The 24,204-nt window shown below is 43.6% G+C and overlaps 1 protein-coding gene across 3 annotated transcripts in view; it reads left to right on the top strand.

Moving 5' to 3' along the window:
- The window catches only part of ankfn1a (ankyrin repeat and fibronectin type III domain containing 1a), a 100,172-nt gene that overhangs the window by 23,501 nt on the left and 52,467 nt on the right, over window positions 1-24,204 (top strand). For 2 of the 3 annotated variants that reach the window (XM_030340193.1, XM_030340194.1), the window contains exons 7-8: window positions 2,715-2,752; window positions 17,064-17,189. In XM_030340193.1, the coding sequence (XP_030196053.1) occupies window positions 2,715-2,752; window positions 17,064-17,189 (164 nt within the window). Of the gene's footprint in view, window positions 1-2,714; window positions 2,753-15,998; window positions 16,477-17,063; window positions 17,190-24,204 lie in introns of those variants that run through there. The other variant, XM_030340195.1, reaches the window with a different exon arrangement.

The following is a 24,204-nucleotide window of genomic DNA, read 5'->3' as shown; positions in this document are numbered from 1 at the left end:
AATACAGCCTCGTCTCCGGAGTGTCAACCATTCCAGAACAACGTGACGACCACATCATGACCACAGCATAGTGTGTGTGTGTGTGTGTGTGTGTGTGTGTGTGTGTGTGTGTGTGTGTGTGTGTGTGTGTGTGTGTGTGTGTGTGTGTGTGTGTGTGTGTGTGTGTGTGTGTGTGTGTGTGTGTGTTCCTTTGTCACAAATAGCCTGCTGTTTTTGTGTGGCGTATGTGTGCGTATTTGTGCGTGTGTGGGTGTGTGTGTGTGTTGCACGCAGGCAGGCGCTCTCCATCCCAATGACTTCCTTGCACAGCTGCCCGCTGGTTGGCTAATGCTCTCAGCTGGGCGGGGCATCTGTCTCTCCCAGAGCCGCTGTGGGCTGTCTCTGCATGCTGCTCCCACCTGCATGAGTCCACTCCCTCCTGGGAGGAACGCCATCAGAGACAGCAGAGAGGAGGGGACGTATTCCAGTACAGGGACATGGGGCAGAGTCGCGATGCACTGGTTCATTACAGGACTTTGTTGAATACTCGATTCTGATGGGGTCTATTATGGCTTTCAGCGGTCGTTGTTGTTCCTAGATAGCGTGCTGCTGCTATGAACAACAGGCCTATGTTATGACGCTGTTTTTGATCATAGACACTGGAGGACCTGGGTTCTATCTTAAGAAGAAAGCTAGCAAGCGAGTTTGTGTTGCTCTAGCTCCAACCCTGGAACTGAATTGACAGAAAAAAATTGTCGGAAGAAATAACATTTGTCAATCGATAACATCATTTTCTGTCGCTATGTTTTGTACAATATTTTTTTTTTATTGCTTTAGTAAGTAGCCACGTAATAATAAGAATCTGGGTCCATCTTGGTTCATTCCACAAACATGAAAAACTTGATTTATTACAACTGTTACCAAAGGTCACTTCCCATAACACCTGGAGAGTCTTTCCCAGAGGCGCTGCCAATCAAAGTTCATTTCAATATTCTAAAATTTTTCAAAACACGGGAGGCCTTTACTCATCACAACTTTTAATCTTGACATCATTTGAGACATTTCTGGCCCCAACACCCCTGGTAAGAGTCACTGGGTCCGACCCCCCCCCCCACACACCCTGTGCTAAACTAGAGCTGACTCCCAGGCCACCATCTGATTTCACTTTGGATTGAAGATTTGTCTCAATATTTTGCTAACTTTTTAATAAAGGACAACAGGAATAAAAATATATAATTATATGTAACAGCTAAGATTTTTTTTTTTTTTATGTTTTACTATTTAACAGCTTATTTCAAGGTTTATACTCTTTAGAAAATGTGGAGGCATCGCACAACTCATGTTCTGCTCCTGAAAAAATGACAGAAGGTTGGAAAAGAGCTTTTGTTTCTGCTGGGTTTGAGATGAGTTCATTTGGGTACTAGACTTTTGTTTGACTGTTTATTGAAGTGCTGTTTACGGGCTGGGGACCAAATCAATATGACATTTGGACCCTATGTTAATCATAAAAAAAGAAAAGAAAAACATAATTGTTTTTCTCCAACGCAAGCCAGCCTTGCCCACCGCCCTTGCCTCTTCTCTCTTTCTCTGAATCCTCTCCTCTTTGGTCTCAATGCATTTGCGGATAAATCAGAACCCCCTTTTCAATTTTGTTCTTTGTTGATATCTTTCAGAAACAGAGTAAAAAAGTAGTTAAAAAAAAGTTTATATGTTTCATTTCTTCAACTTACCTGCTACTAAATTGCATGTACCTGAATGCACTAAGAAAGGTGAAAAAGTGGCTCATAAAATGATCCCATACAGAATACAGTATTTCAACAGGCCTGACTACTGGGATCACAGATGAGCCCCTGAAAGAGGATTGCTCTTTGTTCATTCATATTAGATAAACATGGAAGAATTTGATTGACACTTCTTCCGAGAAGCTGCAGTGTTCTGTAATGACATACACCATTTGGCCTGTGGCGTTATCTGATTGGTGTAGCTAGATGGGACTCTGACACTCAGCCAATGAGGACGTGAACACCAATCGAACTCTCCCGAGGTGGATGGTTATTAGCCATGTGCATGGCGGACTGCTACCCTGAGCAGGGACTTCCACACGGCCTTAAAAATGTTTTGGAATAAATGTCCCGAAGCTTATTTAAAGTTAGCTATCGACATAGCTATATCTCTAACATGGTCTTAAGTACGCTCTCGTACCATTGTTTTGTTACCATTTCTGTTTAGTTTTGACTCTACAGCCTTTGAGCTAACTTTACAATGCGCTCTGAAAATTTGGTGCAGGTTCAACGGAAAGAAAACACTCCATATGCTGTTCGCACCGACAAAATCCATGTAGGCTTGAACTCAAGCAAAAGTTGTGTTTTTAATTGAACAGCTCATGGCTCTGTCTCTCCCAGGTGATGGAGAAGGAAACATAAGGCAGGCAGGGTGGCAGTAAAAGTATCTATTCAGCACTCCCACGACGGCGGCACTCTTATGTAGTTGTAGTTCCATTTCAAATAACGATGAAGAAAGGTTGTTTATTTCGGGTTTTCTCACTCATCATATAATGGATTCAATGCAGTGAGTGCGGGTTGGTTGGATGAATGGATGTTTGAATAGGTGTTCATTCCCTTATCCTAACCCTGGATTTGTCTTATGTAACACAGTCATACAGGTTTCTTGAATAGTTGAACATTTGCATAATTATGTTCTGTTCTCTCTCTGTCTGTCTGTCTGTCTGTCTGCAGAGTCTAGGGACGACCGGCCGCTACGAGACAAAGAAGAAGTAAGTACCGTGACCTTTTACCTCCTCGCTTTGTTTGTCCCAGTCCGATAAAAACAAATGTCAAACACTGATTATTGATCAACAAAATAAAACATTCTTCTATTCATTTTATTTGATTCAGTATGCATGGGGCTTTATTTTTTTCCATCACATTTCAGAGCTTTTATACATTTTGTTTATAGTGCCGGCACTTTCCAGAATCAATGGCCTTCTCTTCGCCTCCTTTAGGGTGTTGTATTCATTTAGCGGTCAGTGAAAAGCGTGAGAAACCCTGAATAAGCCTATTGATATTTGAAAGGGTTTGAGCCAGGCAATCGACCAAATAATGAGGCACCATTGATTTAAACAATATTTAACACGTATTATACAATATGATTTGTGTATATAAAATATGTATGATCCACAATCAATGGAAGATTCGTCTGGTTGGACGAATCAGAATCGACCATGCAAGATCTTAGTCGAGGCAGCCCCTAGTGAGTACTAACGTTACATATGGTTGGAAAAGCCACACGCACACACATCAAAGACACTAACGGGCCCATGGCAGACATCAAGAATGATGGCCCCACCTGGTATTGTGTTGCCATGGCAATAAAGGGAAAGGAAATAAAGTCAGGTGTATGAACTGAACTGAACGGAGAGAGAGAGAGAGAGAGAGAGAGAGAGAGAGAGAGAGAGAGAGAGAGAGAGAGAGAGAGAGAGAGAGAGAGAGAGAGAGAGAGAGAGAGAGAGAGAGAGAGAGAGAGAGAGAGAGAGAGAGAGAGAGGGGGGTTATGATTGGCTATGATTGGCAGAGGTCATATTCTGAGAGAGAAGAGGGCAGAAATCATAGGAATCATAAGCAGCAATGGCAATCCAGGCTTACATATTGGGTTCTCAATCTCTGGTTCACGCCCCCATGCCACTGCCACCAGATGACCTTTTAATGGCCGCCAGATAGAGTGTTTCTTCAACCTTAGAGAGCACAGAGCTTATTACGGATGCATCCTTTCAGGTAACAAATGCTTTCCATCCCCCCAAACCACAGCAAGCAAAGGAAGGAAAAAAATATTTTTTCAGATAATCTGACCACTATGAGGTCCTTCATTGATCACCTTTGCATTAAATACTATGCAAATGTTAGGTGGTGTTGCTGGTAAGACAAACGGAGGGTTGATTGACTTTTTGAAATTACGGCAATTGCGCCGACAAATAATGTAGCATAATGATGCAACCGGCTTGTCATCGTTGTTGTGAATCCCCTCTTCTGATGAAAGCCTTGCATGAGACAGAGCGAGAGGGCCGACGTGCACAAAGCTTTGTATTTAGCCAAATCTATCGATGGTGTTTGTGTGTGTTTGTGTTTGTGTGTCCTTGTGTGTCCATTGTGTGCAAATGAATGGTGTGAGTGTTTTTGAGTTTGTTTTGATTGTTCTGTGTACCTGTAGGTTTGTTAAGGTTGTTGACTATTGTTTGTTTGCCCTGCCTCTTCACGTTGACACGTGAGCAAAATTAATAGTCAAGAACACACTAATGGAAGATATATAAATATAACAAATAATTATGAAGGAAAGATGTTGATGAAGATGTTCCACTTAATGCAATACTGTGCCTCGGCTTTCAGGTGAGCTGCAAAGCAATGGCCGAATTTCATGTCCAGCATGCTATAATCGGGATTCAAACTCTCCACCTAAGGATCAGCTGTACAAGCCATTATCCCATTGAGCCACTGATAAACCTGAACTGCAGCCTCATTCACATGGTCAAAATGTCTATTGATAAGCATACAACATCCAGAAACCTCCAAGCACACATTTCTCAAGTGAATTATTGGCTTTCTTAAAAGCATATACCTGAAAAATCGTTGAAATTCTGGGGAAATTAAACCTTTGTAGTCAAGAACATTAACGGAAGAAATATAATTATGACAGAGTTAATTATGAAGGAAAAATGGTTAACGAAGAAGTTACCCTAATGCCATACTCTGTACTACTGTGTCTTGGCAGTCAGATTCTTGTAAACAAACGAGTCGGAATGTTGATAGCCTGATGAATTTCAGGTGCTGTTCAATGTTGTGTTTCTTAAATGAGTGACAATGACAAAATATCATGTTCAGCTTGTTCATGATAATCAGGATTCAAACTCTCAACCTAAGGATCACCATTACAAGGCATTATCCTGTTGAGCCACTGACATTCCTGAAATGCATGAAGCCTCATTCACATGGTGAAAATGTATTTTGATAAGCATACAACATCAAGAAAACTCCAAGCACGCATTTCACAAGAGAATTAAGGGCTTTCTTAAAAGAGCACAGATCTGAAAATGTTACCTAATAATAGCCGTATGGTAGTTATACAATAACAAAATGGTCATATAGGCAAAATGGGTTGAGACTGTGGACGTTTGGCTTTTCTATGAAATTGTGGGAAAAGTAAACATTTTTAGAGCAGAAGACCAGGGTGAAAATTGATTTTAGAGATTAATATGATTAAAGAATTTTGACTCCAGGTCAATCTGGTAAGGAGAAATAAGGCTAGTTCATAATTTTTTTAAATAGCACCACCTTTGGGTACAGTACCATAATTTGGGGTCATGGGTAGTGGGTGGTATTGGTATCCCCCTAATAATAGTCGTATGTTTTTTTTATGCAATATGCTCACCCGGAACCCTCTGCGATAATATCTTCAATATTGAGATTCCTAAATCATATACATTACAAAACAATGACATCTGATACATACAACTGTTGGTTTGTTTTTTCCCCAAATGTTCTCTTACAGTTAGTCACAGTCCAAAACACCAAAAAAAAACCTGACAAGATCATTTCCGTGGGCAATGTACAAATCCGACTTTAGATTAATAATTGAAAGCCTGTGCAATGTTTTGTTCTTATCATTTTGCTTTGGCGTTCCTACAAATTAAAAATATTTGGTCACTGATTGATGAAAAAAACGTCTGTTTTAAAGCGTTCGCTTTATTAAGTCGTCCAGCCACATTTGGATTAGTGCTGTCCCCTCCTGATTGCCCCATATCCTGCTCATATTAATCTAGGAAAAGTGACCAACTCTTGTTTTCAAAAGCGGACCAGAGTTCGTTGGTTTGGTACACACCAGAGTCGGAATGAACCCCAAACAAACCGTACTATCAGCGGAAATGCTAAAGGGTTTGATTTAAATAAACTGATCAGGTGAAAGCCCCCTCGGTTTATTTGCTTTGTGGCTGTGAGTGCTTGTTTCTTTTTGTTCAATTCTAAAACCTTGATGAGTTTTGTTTCGGTCCCCCCTCATCAAGCCTGTGTTGATAGTGTGATAGCCTCAAGCACTAACTCAAACTTACTTCTACAACTTGTTTCATGGTTGGATTTTGAACTCACTTCTGGGAATCAATCTATTAATAAATAAATAAATTACACAGTGCAGAGATACTATTATCCAAAGTGACCTATAGTGAACCTTAAAAAATAGAGGGAGAAAAATTCTCAGAAGTACACAAAAGAACGATGGAGTTCTCTGAATACAAGGTGTCAAGCGCTCTGCTGGCATGCCATGGGCTTCTCTGTGGTTATTTTTCAATATCAAATATTTTGGTTGAATATTTTGTACTCTTTGGGCGACCGTTACACTATCTGATGGCTGCATCTTCATGCTGTTTTTGCTGGAACTTGCAACTTGCAACCGTGAAGTACAAACCTAATGCCGTCCCTCTCCACTATACACGCATGCACAAAAAAATCAACTAGAAAACAACTCCATAGCAACAGTAATATGGGAACACATCGGTTTGTTTAAGTACACACATGCACGCTTGAGCTAACAAAAAACTTCTGCACAATAGATGTTGTGGTTTTCCGCGTTGTGACTAAATTCACTGAATCATCGCATCAGTGGAATTCACCGTTGTAGCCTCACTCTCAACCTCTGTCTCTCCCTCGCTCTCTTGCTCTCGCTCTCTCAAACTCTCTCGCTCTCTCGCTCTCTCGCTCTCTCTCTCTCTGTTACGCGGGCTTGTTCCCACTTTCGTCTTTTATATATTTTCAGCCCCATTTTCATCGGGCTGTGATTCCTCTTGTTTCATTTCTCTCTCAATGTTGTTGTTTTTACCTTGAGTTTCATTACTTTAGCTTTCATCCGTTCTGTTTGTAGTCCATTTTAACTCCCCCCATTTTTTTCTTTCGCTTATTCGTTTTCCCGCCATTTTGTTCTCGTTGTTGTTGTTCTCTTACCTTCACTCCGATTCTTCCGTTCCCTGTCTATTCGTCGGTTAGCTACCGTTTCTTTAGCTGTCATTTTTCATTGCGTTTGTTGAACTCAACCTACAACCTCGCCCATAAAACATTGGGTATGGAAAACGAAGTTCTGATCGAGTTCTGGAGAGTGGCCCTGGGCAGCCATGAAGACTACAAACCTGCTCACAGAGGTCCTCACAAGACACCATTTTATTTATCTCTTTTACAAAAACAACAGTTGGGCTTTATTTACTGCATCTCTGTGCCCTGCCTGGTTGCATCCCATTCCAACCCACCATTAGATTAATTATTTAGAGAAGAGAAAATCCTCCTTCCTCTTGGGGTGTACAAAGAATGGTTTAATAAGAACTGTAAGAAGTGTTTTCTTATTTTTACTACCCAAATCACTCTTAACATGGCCGCTGTGTTTTAGGACGCCTGTGTAAATTCCAATGATTTGAGGAAGGGTAACCCCCCTAACAAATCAATTTTCCTAACCCGGATCTCCTATTGTAAGGATAGTTTTTTTTTTTTGACTAATCACTACCTTTTCCATCTTTTGTGTATCCTTTGGCATTCAGTTTCATCATTTTGTCAAATAATAAATATATTAATAATAATTAATTATTATTATCAATATTATTATTTTTAATGTGTATTTGGTTTATCTAATGTATAGACTGAACTAACTAAACTACTTAACCACCAGAATCACTTAAACTCTGAATAGGATTGTTGTCATTTGATGTCTTTCCTCAGCTAGAGCTTCCCATATCTGAAATCTATGGAGTGATGGAAACCAAAGTCCCTACTCGTTGTTTAGGTTTCAGTTTCACCTATGCAACTGAAAGTGCAAACTATGAATAGATAGAGGAAATCAAATCAAATTAATAGGTGGGTAGTGCCAAAACATGCTGGTGTTTTGACAGTGTAAGGACGCAGAATATACGTTGAATGGTCGCCCACATTATATTTCTGGTGTCTCGATTTCATCCTTGGCTTCAAGACATCGCTTGGTGAATCCATCTAACCCTTCTTCAAAACAGTAGTGCCAATATGGGCTGATTTATAGTAAACACAGGGTGTTGTTTCAACCACACAAATCAAATCAATTGTCTCAATCTTTTATGATTGAAAACAGCATGCAGGTATTTCTTTATTGAAAACATTAGGTGAGTGTTGTTTTGTATTTTGTATGTGTGTGTGTTGGTGGTTGAATCATTCAAGTGATTCTCCTTCCATCGGGGGACTATTCAATGTGCCCAATAGGGAGTCTTTATATCGCTGGCAAAGTAAGCTGGCTAGAAAAGGGTTAGGAAATGGGACCGTCTGTCCTGTTGCCGGGGCGAAAGATGCAAAAAAACAAGAAAAAAAACACTTTGCACCGACCATGTGCAGTGCACTTGTAGTGGCGCAGACTGGCGGTCACACAATCCTTGGTGCCGGGGGGGGGGGGTCACACATCGTCACGGCGATACTGCCGAGTCGTGACCAGGCATCCACTCTGCAGCATGTCATCCAGGCCAGCCGATAGGCACTAAGTTACCCCCCGCACCTCATTAATTAAGAGGAGAGATGGGGGGGTCTGGGGGGGGTGATAAGAGAGGAGTAAAGAAGATTAACGAATAGAATGAGAGAGTTTGAGAATAAAGTAGAGAGAGAGAGAGAAAGAGAGACAGAGAGCGAAAACCTAGGGAAGAAGTGAGCAACAGGGGAAGAGAGAAAGTAGGGGAGATGGATAACGAGGGAAAGAAAGTAGGGAGAAAGGTAGAGGAAGAGGGGGAGAGAGAGTGGGAGAAAATGTTGGTATTGCGACAAGAGAGATGGAGACAGGAAGTAGGGAAGCAGAGTGCCAGAGGAAGGTAGCTCGAGAGCGGGAATGAAGGTTTGGTAGGAGGGAGGTGGGTGAACAGAGAGCCGCAGAGAGTTGGAGAGAGAGCAGAGTAGAGCAGAAGGTAGATTAAAAAGAGAGCAATGGAGGGGGTGGGGGGGAGGGAATGAGAGACGGCATGAGAGAGATAAAGGGAAATGGAAGGAGAGAGTGAAAGGGGTGGTCGTGGGAACATGATGGATGAAACGACCGCAGATTTTCGAGTCATCTTCGCCACAGGTAATTAGTTGCAATTTCCAAAGCGTATTATTTCTTTTTCCCCCATCTTCTCCGCAAGGGCGCCCTTAACTTTAATGCCTTCCCCGAGTCCCACACATGCAGATTTTTCTCCCATGCACCTCCGACGCTACGTGTTTGTGGCTTCCAGAGACACCCCTTCTCCCCGTCTGACCCAGGGTAATTGCCAGTGTTTGGCAGCTATTCTTCCAACAGAATAGTCTAATTAAAGCCCTGTCCTTTCCAAACTCTACCCTGAAAAAGCAGGTTACAACCCTGTAAGGGTTGTATTGTGTTAAACTAACTCAGGGAATAAATTGAATATTTGTTACGGTTGTTTGTTGGGTAGCCGGTCTTATTCGATTGGCTCCGAGCCTCCCTCATATTTATATAAATTCTATATATTTATGTTTTAGTTGTGTGTGTGTGTGTGTGTGTGTGTGTGTGTGTGTGTGTGTGTGTGTGTGTGTGTGTGTGTGTGTGTGTGTGTGTGTGTGTGTGTGTGTGTGTGTGGTGATGCTTTCCTTTTCTCTGGTATGGGGCCTGACCCCAGGGCCTGTGACCCTGGGGTCAGTTCTTTGTGACCTCTTGACCTTTTTAAGTAGTATCAAAGAGCACTTTAATACCCTCCACATAAAACTCTCTCTTTCTCCCAATGTGTGTTTGTGTGTCTGTGCGTGTTTGTGTGTGTATTCAAGGCACCACGCTATGTTCCCTCATTAAACTTTGGATACATTTTATTTCTGTTCCGTCGGTTGGCCTTCAAGATGGCTGTATAGTCGTAGAGAAGGTAAGGGATGTTATATGACCAAGTAATGGCGCATTATATTTACTTATCGGTCTGAAGTACGGACAGAAATGTTGTTAAATGTGGTCATCTATTTTAGTAAATCTAGCGTAACCCCTTCAAATACTCTCTAGTCTTGTGATTTCCTCCATCAGTTGTAGAGCTGCCAAGAGCCATGTTAGTCATTGTACATCACAAGTTCTTGTCAACGTGATTTATATCCCATACTAACACGACAGAGTGTTCCTGTCATCCAAAGCTAATGTGATAACACACTTTAAATATATATATATATATATACATGTGTGTGTGTGTGTGTGTGTGTATGAACAGTGTCTATATATATATATATATATATATATATATATATATATATATATATATATACAGTATATATATATATATATACATTTATATGTGTGTATTTATATATATAATGAGCCAGACGGAAGCGTAAAAAAAAGGTTTGTTTTTCGCAAGAGTCCGCTTAGTCACGACATGCAGAAATACACATTTCCAGCCCTTGTCCAGATTATTTTGGTCCTGGTGCGTCTGTGGGCGTGTGTGCGCCTCAAGCCGTTGAATGGCTTCAGTTACTGTGTGGCAGGTATTGGTCGCTTCCTCCCTTTATTGTCTGTAGGTAATGTCCAGTACCATCGAGCGCACAATCCTTTCTGACGTATTTTAGGTTCCCTGAATGATTCTGAGGAAGAAATATTCTGGACCAAGAATCAATGGTCCCACAAGACCATTCACAAATAGATCCTCTCTCTCTCTCTCTCTCTCTCTCTCTCTCTCTCTCTCTCTCTCTCTCTCTCTCTCTCTCTCTCTCTCTCTCTCTCTCTCTCTCTCTCTCTCTCTCTCTCTCTCTCTCTCTCTCTCTCTCTCTCTCTCTCTCTCTCTCTCTCTCTCTCTCTCTCTCTCTCTCTCTCTCTCTCTCCCTTCCATCATTTTTTTAATAACCTCAAATGGTTGCTCTGCTACCCCCAGTCTCTTCCCTCCCGCTCTCGTTCTCTCTCCCTCCAGTCTAAAGTTGGTAGAAAGGGAAATCCATACATTCCCTCTATCCATTATTAAGGTGCACCCTGCATTAAGGCAGCAATAAACAAGCATGGTAAGCATCATTGCAATATCGATTCATTTCCGTTCACCTACACCTTTGTTTGGTATGTAAATAAATGGACAGGGTCATGTGGGAATACATATTGTCTTCTAGTTCTTTCAAATCAAATCATCAAATGAAATGTGTATAGCACATTGAGCTATACATTAAAACAGTGCCAACTAAAAGGAGCCATGATCAGGACACAAGATCTTGAGAGTTATAAGCTTGTTCCATTCCATTTAGCGTCTGTATGTCTAACACATGTAGTGGATATGTCTTATGAATTATTCTGTTTCCTCGTATCCCCGTTCCAGGCTATTTAATCCATGGCTCTTCTCTGTGGCTGTGCAGATTTTCTCTCACTCTTTGACTCTCTCTCCCTCTTTACCTCTCTTTCTCATTCTTTCACCCTCTCTCGCAATTGCCACCCCCTCCCCCTCCCCCCCTGCCCCGCTTTCTTTCTCTCTCTCTTTCTCTCTCTCGCTCTTGCTAATTCTTTCTCTCTTTCCTTTCTCTCTTTCTTGTTAAAATCCAACAGTTCACCTGATGTGTCTGCATGGGAGCTATGGTAACGGAAGCATGCATTCAGCCGGTCGGCTGTCACTGACTGGAAAGCTCTGTATTTTCGTGGTGAGCCTCAAAGACGCGGACTGATTGAATCTTCATCATTCTGTTCGTGGTGATCAAACCATATTGGCGGCTGCCATTTCCATTCACCTTCATTACGGTCCACGCCACAGTTTCCTCTACCCTGGCTTACCTGCTTACTCAGGAACTGGCCATTTAGCTCTTTATGTCCAGGAAAAATCCTTAAATATATATTTTTATTAATTGATTCTTTGCCTCTCTGCACTCGGCCCCATATTGCATTGATTTTCAGATTTTTCTCACCCTCCCTTGTTGGAGGCTATGGAAAACAATTGTCGGTGCATTGCAAATTTAAATGATTGTTCAATCAATATAACGTTGCCGTCATCACTATAACAACAACCCCCCCCCCCCCCGTGCTTGTTTGTAATGATTAGGGCTTGGGATTGGGGAAATTGGTCAAGGTACACGTCAAGAAATACAGTAATTGGCGTTTAAATTACCTCTTAAGTCTTCAGCTGAGTGACCCATCGTTTAGTCTTCGTTCTCCAACATTCATGTCTTTCTTAAAGGGGCAGTGAACGCAAAATCCAGCAGGCTGCTAAGCTCGGAGGCTAATGACCAGCCAAGCCAGTAGCTGATCCAGCGGGTTGCTAGCTCCTGGCTCACTAGTAACCAGCCTCGGAAGCTAATGACCAGCCAAGCCAGTAGCTAATCCAGCGGGTGGCTAGTTCAGACGGATGGGTTCCTAGCTTGGTTGGTGAATGAATAGCCGGCTTCTCGTTTCACACTACCGACCTCACCGTCACAAGCCTCATTTGCCGGATCAGTAGCTGCCGTTGGAAAGTATAAAGCCTCTGCCGGCTTCTCAGCAGTCTTAATGTTGACCCTTACCCTGCACCATAGTGCTCGCCTTCATCAGTGAGTTAAAGTGCGTCGTAACCATTGGGATATTATCCCCCCCCTTCCAAGAACCCCCCCCTTCCAAGAACTCAAATACGCAAAAAATAATGAAGATGATGAGAAATATGAATCACACAGTAAAATAACTTTTACCCGTAGACATCCGACCCGAGACATTGAGATTCTTTTCATCCAAGTACAGATTTTACCCTCTTAAGCTTGATTTGAGCATAAATCAGTACATGACATAAGTCCCAATGAATATAATCTCGGCTCCAGCAGTCCTACTATGCTAAAGAAAATCTACTGAAGGGAGTCAGCACAGAGACTGGATTGGAAACCAATAGCTGCAAGGGATTTACCCCTTGTTCCCTTTTTCCTTCTTCCCAAAGGAAAGAAATTGGAGCAAATTTCTTGTATAGCTCTCAGAAGTGATTTTTAATTAGTGCAGCGAGGACCACTACAGAAATATACTGATAAACATGGTGTAGATTTGAAACCTTGACAGATACTTTTATTTTACTGTTGCTGGCCGTGTTTGGGATGGTCAGTGATATGCTCACAGCTCGTGCCTACAGATCCCCTCCTACATTAACATGGGTAATATGAAGGGAACGTCTTCTTTCTCTCTCCCTCCCTCTCTCTGTCTCTTGGTTTCTCTCGTCTATCTCTCTGTCTCTCTCTCGTCTTCTCTCTCCCTCTGGCTTAACCTTACATCTTCTCTCTCTGTCTCACTCTATCTCGTCTTCTCTTTCCCTCATGTTCTCTGTCTCTCGCTCTACCTAGCTTACGTCTTCTCTCTCTCTCTCGCTCTCTCTCTCTCGCTCTCGCTCTCTCTCTCTCTCTCTCTCTCTCTCTCTCTCTCTCTCTCTCTCTCTCTCTCTCTCTCGCTCTCTCTCTCTCTCTCTACCTTACGTCTTCTCACTCTCTTCCTCTCTCTCTCTCCCTTACGCCTTCTCTGTGTCTCTCTCTCGCTCTCTCGCTCTCGCTCTCTCTCGCTCTCTCTCTCTCTCTCTCTCTCTCTCTCTCTCTACCTTACGTCTTCTCACTCTCTTCCTCTCTCTCTCTCCCTTACGCCTTCTCTGTGTCTCTCTCTCACTCGCTCTCTCTCTCTCTCCCTTTCGTCTTCTCTCTCTCTCTCTCTCTCTCTCTCTCTCTCTCTCTCTCTCTCTCTCTCTCTCTCTCTCTCTCTCTCTCTCTCTCTCTCTCTCTCTCTCTCTCTCTCTCTCTCTCTTTGTCGTATCTCTCAAGGTCTCTGGAGCAGTGCCGTCATAGCGGTTCTGTGGTACCGGCTTCACACACTCTGTGGCTCCTCCGCCTCTAAGACCTCCTGTTGTTTTACCGCACTCCTAATTGCTGGTAATTACTGGTCTCTGTACAGCCCTGAGTTGTATTGTACTCTGCTCACAGGCTCAGATACCAGCGCTCGTACACCTGTTTCCTCAGGCCGACATTTTGAAAACGTGCTTGATTCTTTTGACGAATGTATGTTTTGCGTAAACAGCGTTTTTTTTCCCTCTTTTACTATATAGTTCTTCCATGGTACTTCCTGCTCTTTTCATGTGTTCATGTTCATGTTCATCTGTTTGCACACCGAGAGCTCCCTATAAGATCCTTTATCCATGGGGGGATGGTCTGCTTGTGTGTTGGGCGGCATTCATTTTTGTTTATTGTGGTTCGAACTACTTTGAACTCTTAAGTGCCTTTATTTGATTGTTCAAACCATTGGAGCTACAACCTTCCAATTAGGAGAGGGATCTTTGATAATGGGCTCCCTGACGGTTGGCCTGTTAGGGAGCGCTGGGTAATTTAGGGCACACCGGTGCAGCAGTCTAATAGGATGCGGGGTCGTGTCCGCGCAGAGTGTTCGTCAACATACCTACTGTGGGTTATTTTTAAATATCCGCTTCTGTAAGTGTCGGTTTGTGTGTGTTTGATTGTGGGTATGTGTGTTTGGTTCTTTGCGTGTGTTTGTGTGTGTGTGTGAGTGTGAGAGAGAGCAAAAGTGCTCTCTCAATAGAATGTGTGTGATACATTGCTATGTACATAGCCATTACAATACTGATACGGAGTGCAGAGCTGGCAATTGTTTAAAATGGTCAACACACACACACACACACACACACACACACACACACACACACACACACACACACACACACACACACACACACACACACACACACACACACACACACACACACACACGTGCACTTTCTGCCAAGGATGAGGCAGCTGTTCTGCCAGATAAGATGGCAAAAGGGGGAAAGAACAACAGGTCCTCCTCCTCTTCATCCCCGCTCCCCTCCCCTCCCCTCCCCTGGTCTGATATCCCCTTGCTCACCTCCTCCCCGCTCTCATCACCTCCCCCTTCACCTCCTCCTCTCCTCAACTCCTCTCATCTTCCTCCTCCCTCCACCTCCTCTGCTCCTCCTCTTCTCATGTGTCGTACTTCACACCTCCTCCTCTCCTCTCCTCTCCCGCCTCTTTTCTCTCTAGCCACAGCTTATCTCTCTCTCTCTCTCTCTCTCCCTCTCTCTCTCTCTCTCTCTCTCTCTCTCTCTCTCTCTCTCTCTCTCTGTCTCTGTCTCTGTCTCTGTCTCTCTCTCTCTGAACGCCCCCTCTCTTTCAGCCTCCTCATGCACCCTCCTTTTCAATTTGCCACTCATCCCTCCTCTTGTGTACGCCCCCACCCGTCGCTCCTTGATTTTACTTTATTTTATTTGTATTTCCTGCCGATCGTTTATTGGCAGGAAATGTCCATTTTCCTCAAATCCCCATTGTGGCGGGGTGGGGGGAGGTGTGCGGGTGAATGTCTGTGTGTGGTATCTTCTCCCTTCCCCCCTCTCTCCTCACCCTTTCTGTCCTCTCACCCCCACCAATCCTGAATTGTCTCAACCTTTTACAAATCATCGCAAACCCCCTCCCTCCACCCGTCCCTCCCTCTCTCTTGCTTTCTCCCTTCCCCTCTCACTCCCTCTCTCCATTGTCTTTATATGATGTGTGCAACTGCCTCTTGTGTCCCTTGGTTCCCATTAGTGATTCTCTCTCTCTCTCTCTCTCTCTCTCTCTCTCTCTCTCTCTCTCTCTCTCTCTCTCTCTCTCTCTCTCTCTCTCTCTCTCTCCCTCTCTCTCTCATATGCCTCTGTTATATCCTTGGGTCTCTTTCTCGCGCTCCCTCTCATTTACTCTTTCTTGCTTATTCTCGGTTGTTGTCTCTCTTTTTTTCTCGCCCTTAAGCATCTGTATCTCACCTCACCAATGCTTGCTTGCTTTCTTTCTTTCTTTCTTTCTTTCTTTCTTTCTTTCTTTCTTTCTTTCTTTCTTTCTTTCTTTCTTTCTTTCTTTCTTTCTTTCTTTCTTTCTTTCTTTCTCTCTCTCTCTTGCCCCTTAAGCATCTATCTCACTTTATTAATGCTCTTTCTTTCTTCCTCTCGCCTCTTAAGCATTTATCTCACTCTATCAAACCTTTCTCGCCCTTGCTCTCTCTCACACTCACACACACACACACACACACACACACAAACACACACACACACACACACACACACACACACACACACACACACATACTCCCCTTCCTTTATACCTCTCTCAATTGTTCAGTTGGTCGCGCGCTTTTCTTCTTGCCTAATGTTTGCACACACTGCCGTTTTGGACTGTGTGTGAGTGTGAGTGTGTGTGTGTGTGATGCGCTCGGTCAGCGTGCCGGTGAACAGGTGTTCTCAGAGACTATTGCGAGCTCCATCGTAAGGGAACAGTGCGACACACACACACATACACACACACTCACACTCACACACACACACTCAGATCCACACGAGCGCTCAGAGCGTCGCGGCTACAGTAGGATTAGGAAGGCTGGAGATAAGCATCTCCAGCACCAAGGAGGAGGAGCCCACGGACAGGCAGCGTCAGTTAGAGAGATTCACCCCAGGAGTGGAGCCTCTCCACTGGGATGATCTGCTGCTGATCAGCCCCTGCTCTGGAGGACTCACTGCTGGCATTCACTCTGGCTTTTGTTGTGAGTATGTACCGTGTTTAGGATGGAAGAGCAGGATGGAGAGCTCCTTAAGGGCTAGGATATGGATTTTGAGCTGTGCTTGTGCAAAATCATTTATTTACATTTGTTGAATTGTTGTTTTCGGCATTTAAGCAGTGAATAGCCAAGTCATGGGAATGGAGACTTAGTAGCGTTTCACAGTCTAAAGGATTTCATTTTTTTCTGTTTTGGAATGGTTTGGACATTTTTCAGAGATTTGAATATCACTTTGTTGTGCTTTTGTCTCTTCATATCGTGGTACATCTGGCTCTGTGTGGGGATTCTGATACACTGCTGTTGAGGTGCTGTTCCTACTCTGTGGCTCCTGTCACTAATGTATGTGAATGTGTGTACAGTATGTGTGAGCGTCTTGGTCTGATCATGGACTTGGGTGACTTTCCCCCCACATCAACAAGTGATGGGGATACTCTCCCCTCAATGCGGCGCTACTATAGATTTTTCCTCACCGCCTTCGCTTTCTAGCGGTTTTCTCCCTGTTGTCCTGCTCCCGATTGATTGTGTGTGTTTGTGTGTGTGTGTGTTTGTGTGTGTGTGTGTGTGTGTGTCAGATCGGAGAGTAAGATCTCACGCCTGGCCCAGAAGTGGAACCGGCGGTCTGAGGGGGATGCTCTGATCAAAGACCTGAGACCCCTGTTCTACACGGGAGCCTGTGGAACCTCTCTTAGCCTGGACAGGTAAGGGCTGACACACACTCGCACACACACTCACACACACACACACACACACACACACACACACACACACACACACACACACACACACACACACACACACACACACACACACACACACACACACACACACACACACACACACACACAGGCACACACATGGCATGCCTTTATGTAATGGGTCCCAACGCTGAAATAACTTGTTTACTCTAATTACATTATCCGTGTTTGTGTTTGTATTTCTGTGTGTTAGCATGTGTGTATGTGCACAAATGTGTGTGTGGGTGTCTGTGTGTGTGTTTACCTGCTGATTAGAGTGTGTCAGACAGAGTGAGCGGGGTGTTGTGGCAGCCAAGCAGGCGGGCTAATTGATCTGTTGAACTAGGTGGGAGTACGTAGATAAACAGCAGGTGGTGTTATCTCGTCTAGCGCCAGCTATTACTCCTGTGCTAACTGTTCGCTAGCGATGGAGCTCCTGTTAGCATTGATATTGGCTACTGATTCCAACACTCCTACCACAACATCTACTACTATTGCTCTAGCAATGACTATGATAGAGCTGGCGCTAATTTTTTCATATTGTGTTTCATATTGGCAGGAATAGCAGTCTTTGCCTTGGAAGATAGACGTTTATCGATCAGGAATAGCAGTCTTTGCCTCGGAAGATAGACATTAGTAGATTGTACCTAGTGCAATGGGTGTTTCCCCACCCTAATGCTTCTACTTGTACTGCTTCTATTGTCATTGGGTCCAACACTCTAGCTGGGGCTGAGGCGAAAGTGGTTGTATTCAGCTACAATATAATGGTATGCCCTTTTATCTCCTCTCTACAAGAACATCAAGGATTCAGTCTGCTTTGTCAGAATGTACTTGCTGTCCAAATGACAGTCTTTCTCTCTTGCTCACTAACCCCTCTATCTCTCCGCCACCCCCCCCACCAGCTCTCTCGCTCTCGCTCTCTCTCTCGCTCTCTCTCTCCCGCTAAACTCTCTCTCTCTCTCTCTCTCTCTCGCTAAACTCTCTCTCTCTCTGTCTTTCTCTCTCACTCTATATCTCACTCTCTCTACTCCCCTCGCTCTCGCTCCCTCTCTCCATCTCTCTCTCCCCCAACATTATCTCTTTCACCCTCCCCCACTCCTCACTCTCACCCCCTCCCTCTCTTACACTCTCTCTTTTTTTCGCTCTTGCAAATGAATGCACACACACACACACACACACACACACACACACACACACACACACACACACACACACACACACACACACACACACACACACACACACACACACACACACACACACACACACACAGCATCACACACCCATACACAGACACACACACACACAGCATCACACGCACACACACAGCATCACACACAAAATGTTTAATGCTCAAGATGCTCAGTCTTCTACATGAGTGAAACACATCGCGCAACAGCGAGTCTACACATCTGCATGCACACACATCGCTGCTGTACGCCCACACGCCTGCCTTCCTGCCTGCCGCACGCTTTCGGAGAGGGTCCTTCGAACAGGAACATTTTATCCCTGCAGTCCCTGTACCGTTGCAGTGATTTAGATCACTCCCTTGCCATTGTTGTCCTCGCATAGCAGATTGGCACTCACCACCGCTGCTGGATTGTGCTTTTTCCAAATTACCTCGTAAAAAGCAAAACACACACTCAAACACACGTAAACACATCCTCTCCTCAACGCCCTAGCACTTATTGAACTGACGGTTGACATTTTGTTGCGGCAGAGTTTAATCGGCTCAGAGAGGGTTGGTGCTGAGTGTGGAACCTAAAATAAGGAAGAACGATGTTTAAATAATTCATAGTTCTTTCTTTTCCCCTTACCCCACCCACCAAGCTCTCAGGAACAGGCTCTCTGGTGCGTTCTGCGCCTGGCCGCTGTGGTCTCAGCCAGCTCAAATATGCCTGATACTGGCTTTCAAGGAACAAAAACTGCATGTTTGATTCAATATGACTAGCGAAGTGTGAAGGGCACGAAACACTGGGAAGATTTGTGGATGAATAACAGTGTTGAATAGGAATAGTAAGGCGTGAATTCAATTGACTTCCCCAATCGAAATAATCTACAATCGTGTTGGATAGATCTTCTTTATATGTACTTTAGTTAAATTATATTCATCACAATTCACAAATCCCTTCTAAGGCTACAGAACACAGTAATTACACAGAACTATCAATACTTTACTCATCTTACAACAATTGACTTTGCAATGAGCAAAATTGTGCTTGCTGTAAAACCGCACCACAGAAACGGCTCCACTGCCGACCTTACTGCACAACTTCACAGAGCGACACTAGGTGGAACCAAAATGTTTCAAAATAAAAGCCTTTAAACCCGCCAGCGTCTGGCAACAATAAGGATGTGCCCCACAAGCGTCTAATCTCCTGGAGACAGAAGTGCGATACTCTCTGAGATGTGTCCCCAGGGTGGTCTCTTAGGGGTGGTTGCGGTGAGCTGCTGCTTTGATTTCTGCTTTCTGGACAATTAACCCCATTGGGGCCAATCATTCCTCCATTTCAGTCATTACTTATCGCACTTGATCATCCATGGGAACAACGCAGTCTCTTTTATGTTTTGGTGTGGCAAGGCAACCCTGACGTCGTTTCAGGTAGTCTTTACATCCAATCCACAAAGTTCCGGTGGCATTAGTTATAGAGACACGAGAAACGGCCATGACAGTAGCTTCTACGTGTCATGCTAGGTCAAGTTCTGCAGACATGCAGTAAGTGAAATATTCTGGGGGAGGAGAGTTGTGGCTTTCGAGATAAGAGGTGCTTTCTGGGTCAAGAGGAAAGGGATGACTCGCGAGCGGTCTTGCATGACTCATTGGCGGATTCAACCCCGGCGTTCTGATGACTTATTGCGTTCTAGGGGTTATTGGCTTTGCAAGAACTTGGAGTTTAGCCTATATGCACCGTGCTCTCTTCTTCGCCTGCTTCTAATATCTCTGTTTGATTGGTTTGGTTGAGGTTTAAAAACCCACACAAATCTCTATTTTTTCCAGGTGTGACACCTGGAAAACTATTTGAGGAAAACTATTTGGGAGGCATTAACGCCGAAGCTCTCATTGACGTGGGGGTCCACAGAGCAGCTCATATGTTATTATTGGCTTTCTCACCTCGGGCTGTGTGTGAACATTCCAAGTCCAATAGTGGTAATGATGACCTATACTGTGAATGGATCTGGGAGATTCAGCAGGGGAATGGCTTCTGAATGCGCCCTCCAAGTTTTTACTTGGCCGTATTTCTGAGAACAGCCATGACACGCATGTTGCCGTTCAAGACCCAGCCAGCGGCACTTTCTGTTCAGATGGGTCATTGTGTTTAGCATTAAAATGTTCCCCATTGTTCTGGATTCTTGGTAGATCACATAAGAGAATAGGCCTCTTGGTCCAAGGTAATTCCGCAGCTATTGACGTTTCTCAGATGTGGCCAATGCCAAGGGGCTTTCAGGAAGCGTAAGTGCCATCCAAGGTGGGTTAAAGTGCAAGTATTAAGGCTAGGGAGCTGCACGAGCTTAGCCAGCTAGTGAGGAAGGCCAGCTCTGTTGTTGGGCTAGCGATGGATGTTCAGGAGGCAGGTGTGAAGAAGAAGATGAGGGACAAAATGAAGCCAATTTCCCTTGACAATTAATTTGTAATTTTTCATAGAGAAATTATTTTATGCTTTATACTTTGTAACTTGGAAACTTCAATAGTAACCCCTCTTGATCACTTGACACTTTTAATTGTATAAATACTAGTGCTGTCAGTTCAATGCGTTATTAACGGCGTTAACGCAAACCAATTTTAACGGCGTTATTTTTTTATCGCGCGATTAACGCAATTATTTTATTTTTTTAAAAAAGGTTTTTTTTTTTTTCTTCGCTCAAAACAAAGAAGCAGTAGCCTGAATGCTATGTTCAAGGCAGTATGTTTGTATGTTCATGGTTTAATTGCACTATAGCCTTTTTTTGTATCGTCCTGTTTTGATGCCAATGTTGTTATCAATAAAAAAACATTTGCACAAGGCAAGCCGATGCACTTCTCCGTGTTGATAAGAGCATTAAAATGAGAAAAGATAATGGGACAAAGAAATCAAGGGATATTTAGCATAAGGTGCGGCACGGGTCGCGTTTCTACAGCAAAAAGTGTCCGTGATCCGGATTGAGCCGTACTTTCTCAGTACTCCTCCTTTGGGGTACTGAGACGCCTGAAGGGTGCCGGCGAGTTTGAGCTACACACGCCGTCTGTTGATAGGTCGACAGAATCGCACACATATTTCCCGCGAGATATTTCTGGACAACGGCGAAAGCTTTGTTTATTGAAGATAATGTCACACAAAAGTTGGAAGTCCTTCGTTATGTCCTACATTCCTGCTCTCTGTGTCGGGCTGCTATGAGATCATGATGCTATCGCCATCCGGCTTAAAGCCCTCCCTATGATAAGGGTACTGTTGGCAGTGGAAACGTGAGCCGTACGTGACCTGGGCCGAACCGCACCTTCACTGCTTCACCAAGCCGCACCGAACCGACCCAAATGGTGGAAATGCGCCATTATACACATTTCTTTGTTTCTCGTTTCCGTTTGTATTGTTTATTATTATATTTAACATTTGTCTTTTTTTGTAATCAGGTTCTTTGTTTTGGCCCCATTCTGTCTCCTTTCTCTATTTTGACTGCCTTATTTCCTGCTGCTGTAACACTAGATTCATAAAGTATTATCTTATCGTAGGTATTATTGGATTAATGGACAGTACTCTTGTACATATACATGTATAACACTAACATATTGTAGACTGTCCGCTAGACTCCATGAAAACAACTTCACTTTAATTAGCTAACCGTCATGTTCTTTAAAGCAAGGATAAGAAGGATGGAGATCAGATAAGTGCTGATTACACTGGTTATTGAATTGGCGATGTTTAAGTCACTGCTCTCTTTCAGCTGCTAATGATACCCTAATCTAGAGATCGTAGTGATGGTTAACCACGATTACGTTTGATACTTTTTAGCAGTCACCAATGTCTGAGAATATCCAGGCCTTATCATAATGTCTTCAAGAAGGGGATGGGACAGCAAGAAGGCACACCTAACACCCCTGACCTAAGGTTGCCTGTTATTCTGCAGTAGAAGGCTGTCAATACAGGAACCACCAATCAATCCTGGCATATATACGTGTTTATTGTAGTAATTGTGTGTATATATATATATATATGCATATATGTGTTTGTGTTCTAGGAACGACTTCACCGTTTACCTAGGCTGCAGAGGTCAAGATAATATTGATCCCTTCTGCTGTCTCTCTCATTTACTTTAGGACATCTAGCAGATGCTTTTATCCAAAGCAACTAACATACAGTGAACCAAGCAAGGCAACAGCAAGCTTGGTCAGGGACACCTCGACACTCAGCTAAGAGGAGCCGGGGATCGAACTAGCAACCTTCCGGTTAAAGACCGCTCTCCCTCCTGAGCTAAGCCGACCGCTGGCATGTAGACCTGGGTTTAGATTGACATGCCTTTTGAGTCCTAATTGGCCACCACTGTGACCCAGGATGACCAGTCAAGGAATCGTTTAGTCGGGCTAATGATACATCGGGCCAATCAGGCTTCATTGATGCTTTGCTGTGTCTTTTGCATGATCAGCTGACATATGATCCTCGTTTCCATTGCATATATTCTCTGTCGAGTTGATGTGTGTAGAAATTTGTAGCCCTTTGTTTCTTCAATCTTCTCTATTCAGCTCAACTGGTAGATCATGGCAGGAATGCTAGCCAGCGTTAGGGGTTTGAATCCCACTCGGGCCAGCTATGCTAACAATGTAATCACTCTCTGTGTTGCAAGGCACTTGGTGCAAAGGAGTACCCCACATGTCATATCTGATGTTGGACCACCCTCCTTCACTCATTTCTATGGTGCTCCATTTCTACTGGGTCAGCGAGCTCTCCACATGGCAGGGGGTGTGACTAGTGACCACCGCTTAATTCACCTAACCCCATACTGTTTGAGCAGATTCTGAAGCTTGGTCAAAAAGGCTTGTGTTATGTGAAATATCACATAAACTCTGCCAGTCTGTTTATTTTCCTCCAGCTCCGCCATCTCATCTTTAAATCCATCCCTTATTCAGTCCAACGGGATGGTTTTATCGGATAAGCCCTTTCTCATTGTTATTTGACTTGGCTGTTGGCTGTTGAAAATCCCCTCCTCTCTCTTTTGTTTGCTGAAGTGCAAAGGCACACCTTGAAGCCTGTGGGAAATATGAATGGCGTCTATTTCCTTTTGACTTATTTATTAGCAAGCATAACCAAAAAATAAGTAAAAAATGGCATTCAAATCACCGCAATTATTGAATTGTATTTATATATTATTTAATTGTACAATTTACATGGATCTATTTATGTATTTCATATACATCAATTACCGGTATGCCATTATGCTATTTTTTTTCTATTATTATTTGATAGATGTGCTATGTTATTATGACCCATTTCCTTTTCACAATCACGGCTTCCTTGTGAAGCAACAAGGTATTTCCCCCGCTGCTTTCCACATGAATAAGGGCTGATTGCTGATTGAGCCGTTGACCAAATATGTAACTAACTCTAGTTCACGTTGAAAGCCGTTATTTCGTCCCACACATTTTCTTGTGTTATGTGAAACATAACACAAGATTTATGGTAGCTCTTCAAACAAAATGTGCTTCTTAATACACAAAGTTGGTGATTAAGACGAGGCCTTTTTAAATTGAGTAACATTATACTCTACCCTGATATGTCTGTGCGTTGTAGTCTTGAACACTCTCACTGGCTGTGTGATTCATTTGAATTTGTCCAAGACTACACGGCAACAGGTGGGAGTAAATAGGGCCTGTGGGTGTCCTCTGACCCATCTTCTTCCATTTTCTAAGATTGCCCGTTATTTCATCATTCCCTTATTTGCAGAGTTACATGTAAATGCGTTTCAGTGGCGGGCCTCCTGTGACTCTGTCAATACAACCACTGCTATCCTT

Source organism: Gadus morhua, chromosome 18, assembly GCF_902167405.1.
Source record: "Gadus morhua chromosome 18, gadMor3.0, whole genome shotgun sequence".
NCBI lineage: Eukaryota > Metazoa > Chordata > Actinopteri > Gadiformes > Gadidae > Gadus > Gadus morhua.
Note: the sequence above shows the minus strand (reverse complement) of the source record. Positions and strands in the feature narration are given on the sequence as shown.